The sequence below is a fragment of the Rhyacophila brunnea genome, unplaced genomic scaffold (genome assembly GCF_057557595.1).
Source record: "Rhyacophila brunnea isolate RB1 unplaced genomic scaffold, BYU_Rbru_1.0 scaffold_4, whole genome shotgun sequence".
NCBI classification, from domain to species: domain Eukaryota; kingdom Metazoa; phylum Arthropoda; class Insecta; order Trichoptera; family Rhyacophilidae; genus Rhyacophila; species Rhyacophila brunnea.
In genome coordinates this window covers 24,090,930-24,109,509 of record NW_028233068.1, presented here as the reverse complement: position 1 = coordinate 24,109,509, position 18,580 = coordinate 24,090,930, and the positions used below count along the sequence as shown (strand labels likewise).

At 30.0% G+C, this 18,580-nt stretch overlaps 1 protein-coding gene across 1 annotated transcript in view; it reads right to left on the bottom strand.

Annotated features, from left to right (window-relative positions):
- Positions 1-954: 954 nt before the first annotated feature.
- LOC147067118 (octopamine receptor beta-1R-like) overlaps positions 955-18,580 on the bottom strand; it is a 317,969-nt gene continuing 300,343 nt past the window's right edge. Inside the window, exons 2-4 of the mRNA XM_085954833.1 lie at positions 4,047-4,235; positions 1,107-1,256; positions 955-970 (exon numbers count right to left, since the gene is read on the bottom strand). Of these exons, the coding sequence (XP_085810959.1) occupies positions 955-970; positions 1,107-1,256; positions 4,047-4,235 (355 nt within the window). The remainder of the gene's footprint in view (positions 971-1,106; positions 1,257-4,046; positions 4,236-18,580) is intronic.

Sequence of the window (18,580 nt, the reverse complement as noted above, 5' to 3'; positions counted from 1 at the left end):
CATTATATAAGTAATAATTTATGTACAGACTAACAGCCGTCTGCAATAAACAATATCATATTACTTTATAGAGAAGCTATTTTATTTACTAATATCCACTAGACTCCTTTAATTTGAAAACTTTACAGACATACTGTTGTATTGTCTTTTTTTTTTTGAAATCTCCATTCTTATAAAGTATTCTGATATGAAGTTTTTGTAAAAGTTTTTTCTTTGTAATCAACTTCTTAGAATTGAACAATTATTTAATTTTATTATACATATAATTAAACAATTTCTAATATTTCGTATGTAACAGTCACATATTGTTGTAACATATAACAAAGATACTAGATACCAATTTAATTAAATATAAATTCACTCATATATTTTAACAGGTATGCATTTAAAAACATATTTTAAATTCCCATCCAATAAATTATTATTACATCCAGGTGAAAGAATACTACAGTAGCTTTGGTAATTTCGTTCAGTATGTATGAATAATATTTTCCATTTAATAAAATAGTAATATAATATAATATAACTCCATGTAGGCATAATTATTATACGACGCAATAATATAATATTGAATGTTGAAATTAAAATTTGAAACATTTAATAATATACGATAGGTAGGTAAAGGGCACATGGAAATTGTGGAGATATACATTTAAAAATATTATAATATCATACTGGTTATTTCATAATGATTAATTACTATAACATTTACGTTTATATAGATATTATATTAGAATTGTAATTGAACAATACATCAAATATATATGTACTTATATATATATGTATTAATTATCGTAATTCCGTTAAAATAAATACAATAATTTTATATAAGTATATTAAAATTCATTACTACTGTCTTAATAATAATCTAGTTTTATAAATACTTTTGAGTATCATTTTACGTCACACTTTCTCCTAGGGTTAAATGTTCTCGAAGCATACTTGGCGGCTGGTCTACAGTAGCCGGAACCTTCAAACAATTATTCATGTGAATCTCTGAACTGGCATTGGAATGAACATGAAGTTCTCTCCTTCCAAAACTCCTCCCTGTGAAGATGTGGTTTCCTGGCTCACTTCTAACAATCGCCCTGCAGCATGACTCCAACGTCTTCTTGAAGGCTACCCTGAACTCTCTGTTGAAGTAGGCGTAAATGAGAGGGTTCAAAGCAGAGTTGAAGTATCCCACCCAAAAGACGGCCGTAACCACTACTGGAGGGCAGTAGCAAAGGTCGCCACATAGAGTTGTGATCAAATACCTAGAAAACAATTAAATATTTGTTTTAAGTCATATTATACCATTATTACCTACCATTATTTAAACACGTCATTGGAGTCTTCTCTATGGTTTTCCAACCTTTTTTGAGTGGTGGTAGGTACTTTATTAAATATGTTGTAAATTATTGAGGAGTTTCCATCTGACTGACATATTAATTTCGACAGGAGGAAAAAGTAATTACCGCAAAAATGTTCACTTTATGCCTGGCTTTCTGGTTTCAAAAAAAAAAAATATTTGTAATGTTATTTTAATAATATTTTTTTAAATCACGCGAACTTAATAACTAAACAATTTTTTTATTGAAAAAAAATACATATAATTATTATCTGAAAGTTTGATTATAATAAGAGTATTGTTATAATATTATATTATCCCCAAGATATTTTGCAATATTATTATTCAAAGTCTTCAAGAGCCTTAGAAAGTAATCCACGGAATAAAAAAATCTTTCCGATTAATCTGTTTAACGTTTGATTTATTTTATATATTATAGATTGCCTCGAATATAATATCTCGTGTCGCTGTGTAATGTATTGTAACTGAGCCTTAGAACTTAATCTGTAGTAGCTACTCCATCTTGAAATACTACCCCATTGGTAAGGCACATAAGTTAAAACAAATAAAACAAACCCAAATCTTAAGAACAAAAGTTGTTTGAGCCAAACTTGTTGCGTTGTTTTGTGAGTTTGTTGTTTACTTCTAATCGTTTTCCTGGAGGAAACATTACTTAGCGAAAGTAACACAAATAGAATGGGAGAGAATCGATACATTCTCTTATTGCCTTCATTTTCTTAATATTAACATAATCCAATTTGTGCTATAAATCTTACACGCTTGTAAGTTATATTATACGAAAAGGTTGAGAAATCAATATTCTGAATATTTTTTTTATATACTTAAACAATAATAATTTTCGTATAATATGCCTTAATTAAGTTAATTTTAATCGCAATGTTGGTAAAGTATGCAGATGTAAAAGATTAAAAGTAAAATTTGATTTTTATTTGTTAGAAATTTTAAATGAAAAAGAAAAATTGCTTTCACGATTCTCAAGTTTCATGCGTTGTGTATGTCAAAGTGTTGTATTTTAAGCACTATTATTTTACACTCTGTTTCATAACTGATACTTGTTTTGTACTTATCACAAAGTGAATATTTTAAATCTCAAACGAAAATTTAATGCGAAATTCTAAACGTACTTTACATTTTAAAGTGTCAAGTTTAATGTAATTTAAGCAGATATTATCTTCAACGGTTGATCAAAAAAATATTTATTGAAATACCAAAAAAATTAAGTGATATTTTATAAAATTAACTTATTATTTTCATTAGCAGTTTATTTTTATTTATTTTATTAAAGTCATGGGTACTGGTTTGAATCCGACTGTGATATATTAATAGACTTTCTGAAGATTTACGGTTGTTAACAATTTTTTTCAACTTATGGGGTATTTTAGAGATATCCAAAATACCCTGTGGGCTAGGACAATAATTGCAAATAACCATAACTTTTTAAAATTCCCGTTAATATAACATGCACTCTGCTAATTTATGAATGCTTTGCTTAGAAACTTCTATTGGTAGGTATTGCAATTGGTATTTTAATTTAATAAAGAATCACCACCATTATCTACGACAACCGTTAACACTAAATCAAAATTATATGATGGTACTTAGGTACCTATAATAGATGGACATGGATATGTTGTTGTATATCAGGTATTATCATTTGAAAGAAATGTGGTAATAATAAATTCGTCCGTGGTAATAACGTTGTTACTTTAAAATTTTCCGAAATATATTCCATTGGAACGACCCCTTTTCACTCAGATCCGTGATTCGTTGATCGGTTTAAGGGTGGAAAGTAGAAGGTTCTTCTGGTACTTCCGTATTCAGAGGTTTATGAGTAGATAAAAGAGTTTGATAGAAAACAACAACTGCTGAAATAAGCGAAAGTGGTTTTTATTTATTCAGCATCAAAAGGGTCGCTGGACAAGTGATTTTCAACCTTTTTAAGATCTTTTAAGCAAGTCTTAAGCCTTATGTCAATCTTTCACTAAGCGACGAGCCCTTTGCAACTTATTCTCAATCCTTAGCAATCACTTAAATATGTACACCTACTTCTAGATATTTTATCGAAAATATTCATAAACAAAAGATTATACCAAATTAGTAATTTTAATGATTTTCATAATATTTAAGGTAATGAAAAACTAATTTATATTTTTATAAATGGCATTATAAAAATGCACATAAGTATACCTATTATCATAATAAATGATGATACTTGCCAGTGAAATTAGATTTTTCTTTTTAACACAATGTATTTTTTTGTAATACCTAGCTAAATAGAAATATACCACATACTTTTTCGTTATATGTATATACCAACCTAGTGTATAGGATACAATACCATAACGGTACTATAATTTTTAATAAGTCAATTTGTAATATTTTTATTGAAAATATTAAAAATTACATCGAAATAACCATTATCAAAGTAAAATGAGCTGATAAAAAGATCATAACAATCCGTAGTCTCAAAGCACAAAATATATTACCAAAATAATTTAAAACAATATTTATTTGTATGCATTTTGATTCCAAATTAAGATTATTGAGTGTAATTGGATATTTCCTCCAATGGGTATGCCATAATATGTTAAAGATGTAGGTATACGTTGGTGATAACTTTTTGGACAATATTGAAGCTCGGCCAATAAATGTATTATTTTATACCAAAATGTATTCGCTGATATGTATTTCTTACCATAAGAAGAATGGCAACCAACACGCCAAAAAGGCTGTCATGATGATACCCAAAGTTCTTGCAGCTTTTCTCTCCCTCTTCATGCGATTGCTGGCGGCTGGTGCTGGGGCGAGACTTCCTCGTCCATGACCTACTCCGATGCCGTTGATTTGAAGATGCTTGTCTAGCAGAAGTGCTGCCACTTTACTCCTGTAAAGAAAAAGATGAGAGGAAATTAGCTTTAAATATATCTTTAAACTTAATAAATTGCGCATTGCCAAATAAGTTTTACACCTCATGAAGGATCTAACATATTATTTCGACTATTCTAAAAGTAAAATAGCAGTAAGTGTTCATATTAAAATTTTATGTTTACTCGTGAACCGACATGGATATGTTGTAATATATTATCATAATATCATCGAATAATTTCAATAATAATTTGATTTGACAATGTACTTTGGACTTATATAGATATAATATTACACTTAAGTGAAAATTATAGTTTACGTACATATAAATCATAATATCATGATGATATAAATATGTTCAGTTACTATTGTTTTTACTACAAAGGTACGATACCATGGAATATTCGATAACCAGTATAATACTACTAGATACTTATGCCAGTAAAATACTACTAGAGGGTAGAGGCATCTAGTAACAGAATACGAAAGATGCTATTTACCTAATAATTATTTACATTTTAACGTATTGTAAATAATCAGTATCTACGTTTCTAAAAAAAAACAATTTAATATTACATAATAAATTATGGTTAGTAATACCTACATACTTTGTCTTGGATGTATTGGAGATTTTTTTCAATAATTAATAGTTTTAAATTTTTCCCCCCTAAAAACATTGATTATCAAAGAATTAGAAAAGATTATTAATTATATCATTATATTATGACGAATGAGACCCAAATGCGTAACAATTTTGACTTATCGAAGTCAAAAATAGGTATTAAGTAGAATGAGTCAAAAATTATCAAGTCTCAACAAGAGCTTAATGGTATATTTAAAAAACATTCATTATTGTAATTTCTATAAAACTTTCACGTAGTTATGTAAAGTTTTTAAAGAATTTTGCTCAAGACACTGCAGTTTGAAGTTATTTGATCCGTATGCTCTATAAAGGTAACTGGAATCCAGTGGCAGACATTCAGAAATTTATGTAATAAATTATCATTAGATTACTTACTACTCTTTATTTAATGTAGAAAAATGTTTTGGTAATAAAATTAATGGTTGTAATTTCTGTCATTTCAATATGCATTATTTAAGTCAAATGGCGACAGGGTGCAGTAAGCAATATGTAAGTATTCACAAACAAAAAAATACATCAGCAAGAAATAACTTAGCACTAGAAAGGTAACGGTGAAGCCTCAATACATATCAGCGTATTTTCATCACTTGAAGTCCCCAGGTAACTGAGTGTGAGGCAATGCGACATAGTCAGAGAGCGAGGAAGCGGCTTCGGACAGACCTGGATGGACGCCGATGCTAAAGGAAATCAAACTTCACATAAGGTTATAGCTTCAGAAAGAATAACTTAATAAAAGCTTTACATTAAATTTATGCTTTCGTATTTATTATAACACATTAAAGCGAAATCATGCACAATACAGCTAACAAAATCCATAGAATGTGGCGGCCGGTCAAACACCTTTCTTTGAAGAATCTTCGTTTTAAAGCTTACATTATGTAGGTCGAGTAATATTTCAAAATATTATCAAAATAATATAATAAAACGTCCATAAAGATTTTCTACATCAATCAGTATGAACTTATTATTTTGTAACAACGCATTTTGCATAACACTTATATTATTTACTTGTTAAATTTTTATGTATGAGAGAATATTATTAACACTGCACTGAGAGGTGAGTTTAAAGTTATAAACCATTTTCAGAAACTGAGAACAACTGCCGTAGGTAGTGCAATTCGAGTTAGCTGAATTTGTATGCGAAAATACTTTGAATATTACTTAAGTTTACCATTTGGCTTCGTTCGGCAGAGTTCACAATATAGAAACCAATACCTAATGTAAGTATATCACATAAAACTACTCCACGTTTATAACAGGAATACTAATTAATTTAAAGTTCAGTATTATAAAGCAAAGTACCTAATTGTTAGGACAGTAAAGTTGTTTAATATACACAAGTGAAACACAAACAATCGCAATGTTTTGAGATACTTGTTTTCATAACAAACATCACATCATATTTATGATAATATGAAGTATTTTTGGCATTGGTATATATATTTATTTATCCAACCTTCAAATGTCGTTTTATAATCCATCGCAACATAAATAACAAGAATTTTGAAAAAGAAAGTAGGTAGTACCACGATACTCTCATGCCATTGAAATATATCAGCTTGGGAGGTGAACTATCACGAATTTTTAGAGAGAGACCTTTGATTTGCATTAATATTACACATATGAATAATTGGGCAGAGGCTAAGGGTAGAGATAGGGTAGGTATGCATATTCGACATAAATAGTGGAAACTAAATTATGTCAGTCATATTTATTTGTTTTCATTGGACTAAGCTACAAATTGCAGATGGTATTGGTTAGTTTTTAAATACCATTAAACTTTGCATAGAATAACCCATGATAGAAGAGATAGGCTGTGGTGATCCAACAAAAATAATGCACGCTTAGCAGTCATATTTATTGGTTTTCATTGAAATAAGAATACTGATTTGAGAAAAAGAATCTTCTAAATCTACCTAATTATATTATATAATTTAGATAATATTTTATAGATACAAGATATTTTTTATGTAATACTAATTGTCGTTTGATTTAGAGGGGTGTTAATTGAATTTTAAAAGCTAACCAATATAATCTGCAATAATTTGTATTCTTATTTCAATGAAAATAAATAAGTATGATTGACAACTATTTATATTGGATCTCCACAGCATATCTATACTAGCATACCATAACCTACCTTTCAATTGAGAAATATTAGTTCATTAGTAAAACAAAATAATTCAAAATAGAGGGTTGCTAAACATGATTGCATTGTGGTTGGTAGTAGGTTAAAAGAGTTAGTTACCTAAGAACTGTTGTTATTTTATGTTTTGTTTTTGTTTATACTCCGTTTGTAACATGATTTAAGTTTTATTTTTATCGTGTCTTATAGGGTATTTATTATTCACTACTTGACTTATAATTACAAAGCATGAAGTTTGATAATATTATTAACATCGACTTGATGCTCAATCAACGTTGGAGACGTCTAACTGGCCCGTCAGAAAAAATCCGTCGCCAAGCAGAAGGGTAGATAAAAGAGATTATATTATATCCTCTGCATAGTTCGCAACGCAAAATGAAATTTTTGCAGTTGAGAAAACGCACCAACCGCTTTTTCATGACAAATTCCTAAGTTTGTTTTATTTCACGATTGTAGGCAGCGGTTGGCAAGCAAATGATATTCTCTGTCGATTTTATTCGGTCGATGGACAGGTACCTATATCTTCAGCCGTGCCTCTGTCCCTATGAGATTTTCGATGGAGAATAAAGGCATAAATAAATGAATGCTTCTTAATTTGTAGAACTAAACGAGTTATTTGTTATAATGTTAAGACGGTACTTCAGTGAAACGGCAAATAATTTTCAACTATAGGTGCGACGAAATTTGGGACTCGCTGGCAATCGGAGAGCAAAAGTAGAGCTGTGAACACGTCAATTTGTTTCGTGATGGCGACGGGGCTATTAATTCTTAAATCGTGTAAAGATGACTAAAAAACGTTACCGATTTACTTGAAAAAGAAAACTTGTCAATGAATATATTATTATTGTTACTAATATAAACAGAACATTAAATGGACGCATGTTGGATTTATATGACAAATTATATCTCGTTCGGCTTGCGTCATTTGCACAATCCGCGCATCACCTGGCCACGATCTTTTTAGACCATGCCTCAACTGAAGTATAGCCTTAAATGTAATGAAAATTTCCAGATATTAAAATATTAAAATGATTATAAATATAAAGTATAGGTATGTGTTATAATGAAAAAATAATAATTTACTTATTACCAATTTAATTTAACGATGTAATGAAAAAAATAATTCAAATACCTACTAAAAGGGGAAGACTAAAGAGTTCAAAAGCGAAAAGGCACGTTAAATAAGCGCAAATCTCTTTTTAATGGCTTCTATTAAAACTAACTCACCTAATCAATAAAATGAGGTAATATAGAGCTTTAATATTATTTCCCCACCCTAATAACACGGCGTCCGTAAAAAATCACTTAGAACGAGCTCAGTACTTTTGGTTTACGTGTTTTTTTATAACACCAAGATGCTTTTCCGTTAAAATTTTCAAGGGACAGTGAAAGCACTCTAAAGTTCCAATAAAAAAAATAAAAAAAATATCTCATCACTTAAAACTTTATTGTGTATTACTCAATGAATACTGGTTTACAATCAGTGGCATCACGAATAAGAATATAATAGGTATTACGTTTTAAATAAAAAAGGTTTTTATTTATAAAAATTATACTACAACAAAGCTTAATTACGAAAAGAAGGAGCCTAATGAAATTTTAGAAATAAAACACGTCTTGATAGCATATCTGGAACATTCTAGTGTGGTTAATTTGGTAGGCTGAGAAAAAAATAATTTAATACTATCAACCGAGAGTAATTGATGGAATTCAAATTTAAATTCTAATTGATTTACGTTTTGTATTTACGATAACTACCCAAAGACGCCGAAAGACAAAAAACAGGCCACAAAAAACGACTCAAATGAAATAGTAAAAAAATTAAATCAATTATAATTTAAACAATATTTTCTATATTGACGCATTTAAATAATGTGACTGTTTAATGATAGCCGTCATCTTTGTTGATTATTCGGAATAATATAGGTATACGGATGCCATAATTACGTGTATTACATATTATTTGTGATTGTTCATCTAAAATTAATATTCTTTAATATATCAGAAATTTGCCTAATATGTGAATATTTATACTGCTACGCTGTTTGTCGATTCATTTCAGGATAGCATATATCCTGTTATTTTTAATACAAAAATTCTACTAGACCCAATTACAATAGTGAAACACATCGTAGAAAAACACATAACTGGCACACCAAATCACATAGATTTTCTGTGACCTCACCGGGAATCGAACAGTAAAATCCAGGGCATGAGAAGGTGGTGTGTTATGCATTAGACTAGGAGAACCTCAAGTTTTCACTGGGCACATGGCTATTCAGTGTCATGCAACAATATATATTACTACCTATAATAAGAGTGGTTCACTTTTTTTTTTTTTGTGATTTTACCGAGGCTTTGACTGCGACTCGCTGTCATATCGCCTCTTCTCTTCTAGAAGGGGATCCGTCGATCAGGTCCTCACTCCTATTCTGTTAAATAACTTTACAATTTTGCCTAGCTCTTTCGTCTTACCCGCCGCCAGGACACCCTTCAATTCGTCGACATTCTCATAGATATCTGCAATTCGCAGCTGTACTCTGTGAACTTCATATTTGGGGCATTGCAGTGCTATATGTATAATGTCCTCTAAAACATGACATTCATCGCAGAGCTGCGATTCGCTTCTTCCCATGAGGACATCAAATCTCTTGCCCATGGTGTGCCCTGTTCTTAGCCACAGTATTAACTTAAGCTCATTCCTCGTCAAAGAAGACTCTACAAACCAGAGCACCTCTCGTGGTGTTGGTAGAATCGACTTACTCCATTTCCCCTTTTCTAATGATGCCCTATGGTGAAAATCTATCCACATACTATGGCAAGAGTGGTTCACTTAAAATGGGATACTCTTAGTCTGATTAATGAGCTGTTCACCTTTCGATAGGATGAATGGTCCTGAATGACAGATACAAACTAGTAGAATCGGCTCAGCTGAAGATAATCCGCAATAATGAAGCTTATCATCATAATATTATATCATGGTGGCGCTATTTGAAATGATAGTCCGTTGAGTGCATTTTTGTTTTACTGATTTGTGGATCAGACAATGCACAGCAGTTTTTAGAGAAACAAAAAATACTTAATGTTTTATCCACAGTAATTAATAATCACGTAAATTTCACCCAACGTCACGCCATACGAGATGAGTATTAATTATTAGGTGGTGATTTTACTTATGCGATGATCGCATAAGTAAAATCAAGCGCACCATTAGAGTAGTATAGACTTCCTTCTGAACTAAAAGTGTACGATAATATTGATATATTGTATTTTCATGGATATTCAGGTGTTATTAAATTATGAAGTGTGCACTGGGGTACCGTTTCCATATCCAAGGGCGACGCAACAAATTTACTAATTACAGACAATCTTAATTTAATGTGTTGATATAAATAAACCACAATATCGCAATTATTGTTATAGATCCTATCATTGTATCAGTTTGTGACCTTCAATCAAATTGTTTCTTTTATGATTGTTTATGAAAAGCACTAAGGCCCACTATTAATCAGACCGTGATACGAAACTGTAAAATTCTATCGTAGTGTCAATAATAATTATTGCTCATATTTCGAGCACAATATTATAGTAAACTGATTACAGAAAATGATGAGTGTTTCTTAATTAAATAAATGGTAGTACGTTTATTGGTTTGAATGAAATATAGAAAATCTTCATTTACTGTGAACAGGTTACCGCATTGAATTTTAAAATTATCAATTTACTAGCACTACCATCGTAAATCGTAATTCAGTGCCCCGGCTGACATATTTTAGATTAGCTGCTCTTATACTTTCAAGTAGATACAGGCAGTAGTAAGAGAATGGTTTATTTTTCCAATACAAGGCACAGAATGGTGCTGATGATAGAAATCCTATAATTAATTAAGAATAGCCAGAAGAAAAAAATGAATATATTATTATTAAATTTGATTCATTTCAAGAAGTAATTAACATTAATAATTATGAACATACTTACATAATTTCGAACCCTATTTATATTGTGCAAATACATTCAAACTTAAATCAGCATATTCTACAGGTATGATATACTTCGATAAAGGGTTCGGTGTTTATCATCGAAATGCCTCGAAGTTGCAATGATGCGGCGGTCAGCAGATTTCCCAATTGGAAACGACATCAAAAATGACTCTCTTAATTTATCGAATATTCGTGTGTATAAATAGCAAGTGATAGTTAATGGCTTATCTCAGTCCGTTCAGTAATCTCAGCCCTTTAACATTGTCAGTCTAATCAGTATACCCGTACGTACACTCTATCATAAATTTTCCCTGTCATTTTACCATTTTATTTATCAATAAATAAACTCTTTCCTCTATTCATTCGACCCACTCTAATCAGACTTTCATCTCTACACCTCTAAATATATTTCTGAGATATTAAAATACTACATTATTTATTATTGTGTGTTATTCATTGAATACAAAATAGATTATCCAAAAAACTAGATGAATACCTATCTACCTGTAGGAAATAAACAATAAATATTATTAATTACAATTGACAGGTTTGACTGCCCCTCAGTAAATAAATTCCTCGATACGCCACATTTCACAGTTACGAATATAAGCAAGATGTTGGTAAAATTAATGAGGGTCTGCGGTAAAATGAAAAACATAAGTTAGGTCAAAATCCAAGGCCACTTGTTAATGTCACTCACAAGGGTCGCGTTAGCATAATAATTATTAGTGTTATTAAAAAACGTAATTTTTGTATACTGAGATAAAGAAAACAGATTTTATCTTTTAATTGGAATTATTTTGCAGACATTTTCTGATTACTTATTTTATTTTACAGCACGAAAGAATGAAAAAAAGTTTAATAATTACTTTAGGTACAACGCTAGATGCTATCGTACGAAACTGTACTTATTTGTGAAATGACCAAGCATTTATACTTTGAAAAAAAAATTTTTTTACGTTTAACAAGTTTATTAAGCTACTTGCACGCTAGGAAATTAGAAGAATGTAAATAATTTCTTTTATAAATTATTATTTTGTTTAGCAGAATAGAGGTTTTTAGAGGATATTGAATATTATTTCATCATGTCGTGTTGTGGGAGTGAATTAAAAACAAAAATCATTTCCGACAATAAAAATAAGGAATATTATGTTTGCCAAAATTGAATTTCTTTCTTATAATGACCTAGTTTTTATTATATGGATTGAGATTAAACACTATTTCACTGTATTCAAAATTTAATAAAAATTTTGTAAAGGTATACTTACATAAATAATATAACATCTACATACATACTTAATCAATAATTTTTACAAATTATTTTCGATTTTAATTTAATAAAAGGAATTTTTATTGACAATCAAGGTGTACATAAAGCTATAAATAGTTTTTAGCATTATATCTGAGTAATTCATAAAAAATAATAATAATATTGATTTGTATTTATGGACTCGGGAGTAATCCTAGTTATAATTAAATCAACCCAAAGTCAAAAATTTAATAGTGGAATTTCAGATGAAATTATCTGATTATTTAAGCAGAAATGGAGTGCAACTCTCTCACAACCGAAAAGGGTTTATTAATGTGTTATTTTAGTAGGTACTAACATATGGGTGAAAAATATGAACAACACATTGCGATGCATGTTGGGTATATTACGCAAGGATCGAAAAATAGATGTGACTAAAACTAGACGTGTACATGGGTTACATGGGTTGCAAGTTACATGGGTTGCAAGTTACATGGGTTGAAGCACATAATGATGTCACCGTTGGATTAGTTATATTATTCATCATCATATGGTACCCAAGAAGTACCTAATGGGCAATGAAGAGTATTCTGCGTACACCGCTCTGGGCACATACAAATGGATAAAAAAAATCGAATCTATGTTGCGATGAGCATTTAACCATGTCCAAAATTAACGAAAATAATATTTTGCCACAGTTAATTAATTGTAAATACCTTGTGAAATAATTAACGTGTGTCAAGAGATTAAGCTTAGTGGAAATACGTCATAATGAAAAACTAAGAACCGAAAATAGCAGAAACACCAATGAGAAGCAATCATCCAGCAGTGCTCGAGAAGTATTTGAAACGATGATGAATACGTCATAGAAACATTATTATGTAGTATGGTTATTTAACAATGTAAGCCGCTATGCCTACATGAATATCGCTTTAAATTATGTGTATATTTACACCCTTGGGTGAAATATTGTTAGATTTATTCTCAAATTACCGGTAAATCAAATACAGTGTTGTGCGTAATCCCTCTAGTGTAATTATTATATTTTTAATTAGGTCGACAGAGTATAAGTTAAAAATAGTATTACCCTTTTGCGTAGTCACTTAGAACCAATTATTTAAAAATTAAACCTCAAATTTACCTATAACAAAACACATATTTACACAATGATAATATGAAAATCACTTCATTATTATATACTTGTCATATATTTTTTTCTACTTTCTTATTAATCACAATGAATCAATCTATCATACAGTTTTGGTTATGCATAATCCGATAATACGACGTAAGAGAAAGCTTAAGTATACACAAAAAATTATAAAATCAACTGACTTTAAACCGCAGAAAATATTATTTGATTCTCTTTGACATTAAAGATACGTCTGACCTTTTCCACAAAAATACGCTTCGATAAATCCACAATTATATTTCATTCTTTATATCCGAAATATCCGTTTACCTACGAGATATTGTATAATTTTGGTTTTCATAATCCCCTTGTCTGATATTTGTAATATTACAATATTACACACAGTCAATAATTTGATTTAACGTTTGTTTGTAATTTTGATTTACATATATTGAACTTTTTCATTAAAAACAAATACAATCTAGGGGAGCAATATATTTAGTTATATTATGTATATAACACCATTGAAACAGTGCAGAGGTTAGCAAATCATAGCTTATGAACGGCTTAATAAATATGTATGTATTTAATAAAACCAATATTTTTTTCAATTTATAATGCTTACAAAATATTTTTCACATACACCTTGATTTAATTTTTATTACGATTGATAAATCACGTGTTTGGTGAAAAGTTATGGAAATAATAATTAAGATGCGTAATTTATAGTATTGTAATAAAAAGGTTTATCCATTCACAATTTAAAAGAAACATGAAAATTGGGATGGTTAGATTTGGAAAAGATGTTGGAAAGGATGCCCAAAAATCGAATCGAATTCTGAAAGAGTTTTATTACAGGAGATTTGAAAAAAAGACCCCAACTTTGATTTTGGAAAAAAATCGTGGGTAGTCAGGTAAGTCACAAAACAGCAAAAATGAGATATGAATGCCAATATACAAAAAAAAATAATCTTTTGTTCTGTGTAGTCAGGTAAGTCGTACGTCTCACCATTGGCGAGATGCATTTTTAGTCAAAACATATTTTTTATTTTACGGGGTGTGTACACAGTTAAGTCACATGAGTAGTCAGATAAGTCAACATTTTGTGTGACTTACCTTACTACTCATAGTTGGCTTACCTTCAAACGTCATACCTACTCAGTGTTGATTTTGTGAATCTAGCGTATTTTTAAAGATATTTTGAGAAATTTTGAAAAAAATAACAACAAAATGTAAGTCAAATAGTCATATTATAAATATGACTTATAAAAATAAGTAGGTATGTGTATTATTTGTAAATTATACAAAATTTACCAAATTTATCGAAAATGATTTATTTAAATCTAAAAACACGAAAACAATATCTAAACAAATAATCTTGCTTCTAAATTCAACCACATACTCCAATAACTTTTATGTTGAGGATTCAGATGACAGCATAAAAGATCCTGATTTTAATATTCGAGAATTATTAGTCTAATTTACCATCTGATGATAGTGACGTTGAAGAACCACACCCTTCGTTCTCAAATAATGCTTCCACGATTACACATCACAACGATGTTTTAACCTGTAACCCTCATTCTTGATTCATAAGAAATAATCATCAAAAACGTCACTTAAAGAATGATACAAAAGCCTTCAAAAATGATAAAGAAGTTGAACGAAATACTGGCAAAAGTTACACAAAGAGTATAAATGGAAATTATGAATACGAAAAAAAGTCGTATTAGACAAAGCGAACGAGGAAAACAACATTTTCGACAAGTAACAGTTCAATATTACTTGATTGTTGTACTGTTACGGAAACCAATTTGTAAATGTTGTACAATAAAAACATTGGGTAAAACTCACCATTTTTTTGAACATGATTTGGGAAAAATAGTGAGACTACTTCCGGTATACTTATTCAAGAAGATGCTAGAGGAACAAATATCCCTAAAAATAAACAACGAAGAAGATAACCAAATAGCAAAGACACATAATGTACTCTCAATCCCATCATATGAGAGTCATTACGCTATATTCCATAGCATGAACTTAACATTCAAACGGCCAAATAAGGATATTTGCCAAAAATGCGCGAAACTTAATATACAAATTAAGAATTCCACCGACGATGAGGAAAGAAATAAAAATCGTGAGGAATTCAAAAAGCATCATGACGAAGCTGACTTTGCATATTCTGCTAAGAGTTGTGATAAAGAGTACAGCTTGCAAGATCCCTCTTGCCAAATTGTAACATTTGACATGCAGCAATGTCTGCCCACACCAGTTGTTGAAAGTTCCCTGGCCTTTAACAAACGACAGCTATTGATTTAAATTTGACAGTGCATGATTGTGGTAATAACCAGGGATATTGCTATGTATGGCATGAGGCTCTTGCTAATAGAGAAGCTAACGAACTAACGATATCGCTTCATGCCTGTTAAAATACTTAACTGAGGGGATACATGATAGCAGTGAAACATTCTGAGACTGTAAACAAAATTGATAACAAATGTTTAGTCTCTGGCCACACACATAATATGGAGTGCGATAGAGACCATCGCATAATTGAGAAGAATAAAAAGACATTTGGTGGAATGATTGAACATCCTCATGATTGGGCTAAATTAATGTGCGAGGCTGCAAAAAAAATCCTTTTAAAGTCACTGAAATGACTCGCGCAGATTTTTTAACTACTCGGATCGATTAAAAGGACCATTGCAACTCAGAAAAATAGACACAGATAGAAATAAGTTTGTTTGGAGAGATGTTAAGTGGCTTCAATTCAACAAACATGAACCGGGAATAGTGAAATTTCAAAGAACTCTCGACGAGACGACTGCATTTTAACAAATTTCATATATAAGACGAGACAAGACGAAAGATTTGATAGACTAACTTCCATATTATTATATTTTACCGTATTATAGAAAATTTTATGAGTCACTTGAGACAGTCAGGGATTTTAACCTGATACCATTGAAGAAATCCATACTGAAGTTTAATGATAATGATAAAACTTTATAATATTCACGTTTTTGTGCCTTTTCACTACTTAAATAACATTAAAGTCTTAAAAAAAGTTATAAAAATGCTAATTTTAAATATATATATATTTTGTTCAATAAACCAATAAGATGTATGTATAAAATGTGTGTTTTATTGCTAATATTAGTCGGATTTACCATGGAAAAAATAATAATATTACTTCGTGCGTAGTAAGGTAAGTCAATCATTTTTTGTGCAAATCCAGATAACTCAATTCTCTTTTTTTTTAAACCAATTAAGTTTTAATGAAACAAAATAGTTAAAATACTTCTAGGACATATAATTGAAAGCCAATTACATGTACTTTGATTTGTTATTCATAAAAAAACATAACTATAATTAGGGGAATGTGGGGAATTTTTTGAACTTTGTTTTTGCTATATCTCAAAATGACAATTTGTGACTTATCTGACTTCACATCCCGACCCACGAATTATTTATATTAAGGGCGGACATGCTCAGCGTAGGTCAAAATGGAGCTTTTATTGCATTTTCAAAGCATGATCCTGGACATTACTTAAACGTTGTAGATAATCTATTTATATAATTTTGAAGCCTTATTATCCTTTATATTTATTTTAAACATTTGATGACTGCATTTATTTGATGACTGCTTTATTACATAAAATAGTATTCTTTTAAACCTCGCGTACCTAACCGATTTTTTTTAAACGGTACATGTTCAAACACGCGTGTTAACATCATTTTACTCCCTACTTTAATTATAGTTTATCAATTTATGTCTACGGCCGTATGTCGTAGCTTAACCACTGGGTAATGCCAAAAGAAATGGCGTACTTCAAAAAAACACTACCTTATTCTTAGGTCAATAATTATTATAAAGTAATCGTAGGATGTTTATCACACTTGAATGGTCAAAGACATAGCTTATAATTAGTATCCTTAGAATTATCTTCAAATGTGTTAATCTTGCCCATTTTTTGAATAATAAAATACCTAATTCTTGTCAAATTTGGGATCATAGAGATTATCAATATAATTTTTTATCGTAAATATTTCACTATAATAATGTCGATATAAATTATACTAATTGTTTTATAAATGCGTTTAAAAATTAATAAATGTAAAAGATCTTAACACCACTGTACATGCATGTACTGAAATATGACTATATTCTAAAACATTAGAGTAAGAGGTTTAAATGAATACTATTTTATGTAATAAAAATACTTCATGCAGTCATCAAATGTTTAAAATAAATTCAATGGATAATAAGGCGTCAAAATTATATAAATAGATTATCTACAACGTTTAAGGAATGTCCAGTATCATGCTTTGAAAATGCAATAAATGCTCCATTTTGACCTACGCTGAGCATGTCCCCCCTTAAGAGGGGGCTCAAGAGAAGCAGATTGAAGTATAATCTAGTATAAAAAGGACCTCGGCATCGTAAGGACGTTAATTTAAATCGATATTTTCGCAAAAATCACTAATCATCGGAGATTTTATTTAAAAAAAAACATTACTATTGTTATTGGTATTGTCGGCCATCTTACAAATTATTATTTGATAAACACCTGCAAGTGTCCGCTGATCAGAAAACAGGGCTGTCAAAATAATACATGAATTAGTATTTTTAAAATGTTAATTTCATCATAGTTTTTAATCAAACCTGTGCAAGTACATATTGATAACTTGGGTGGATATCGTAGCAAACATACTATTGATATATCTACGGGTACTTTATTATTATTACCTAATTCAAATTGAGCATAGGTTGATACTCAAATACTATTATAGTATGTTTATGATTTCGAGAAAATAATACGATGGGATATAATCCATATCAAGTATTTGAAAACATTACATTTGCATGTAGGTACATGTATAATATAGTGAAAAGGTCAGATACCTGTTTAATTTGCAAGATATCATCAAAATTTGTATATAATTACCTAAATGAAGAATGACATTCATGAGTGAGCGCGGCTCAAAGCTTGGAAAATGTGTTTTTTTCCATTTGAAAATATTTTAATTGTGTATTATTTTATTACAGATTCAAGGTCAACTTTATGTAACTAATAGAACATACTGTTTTTTTCTATGAATAAAAAAGACTGGAACGAACATGTGTACAAATCACGGCAATCAAGAACGGCCGGCAAATATGGCCAACAATGCATGATACACAATCATAAAATACACAAAATTACCTAT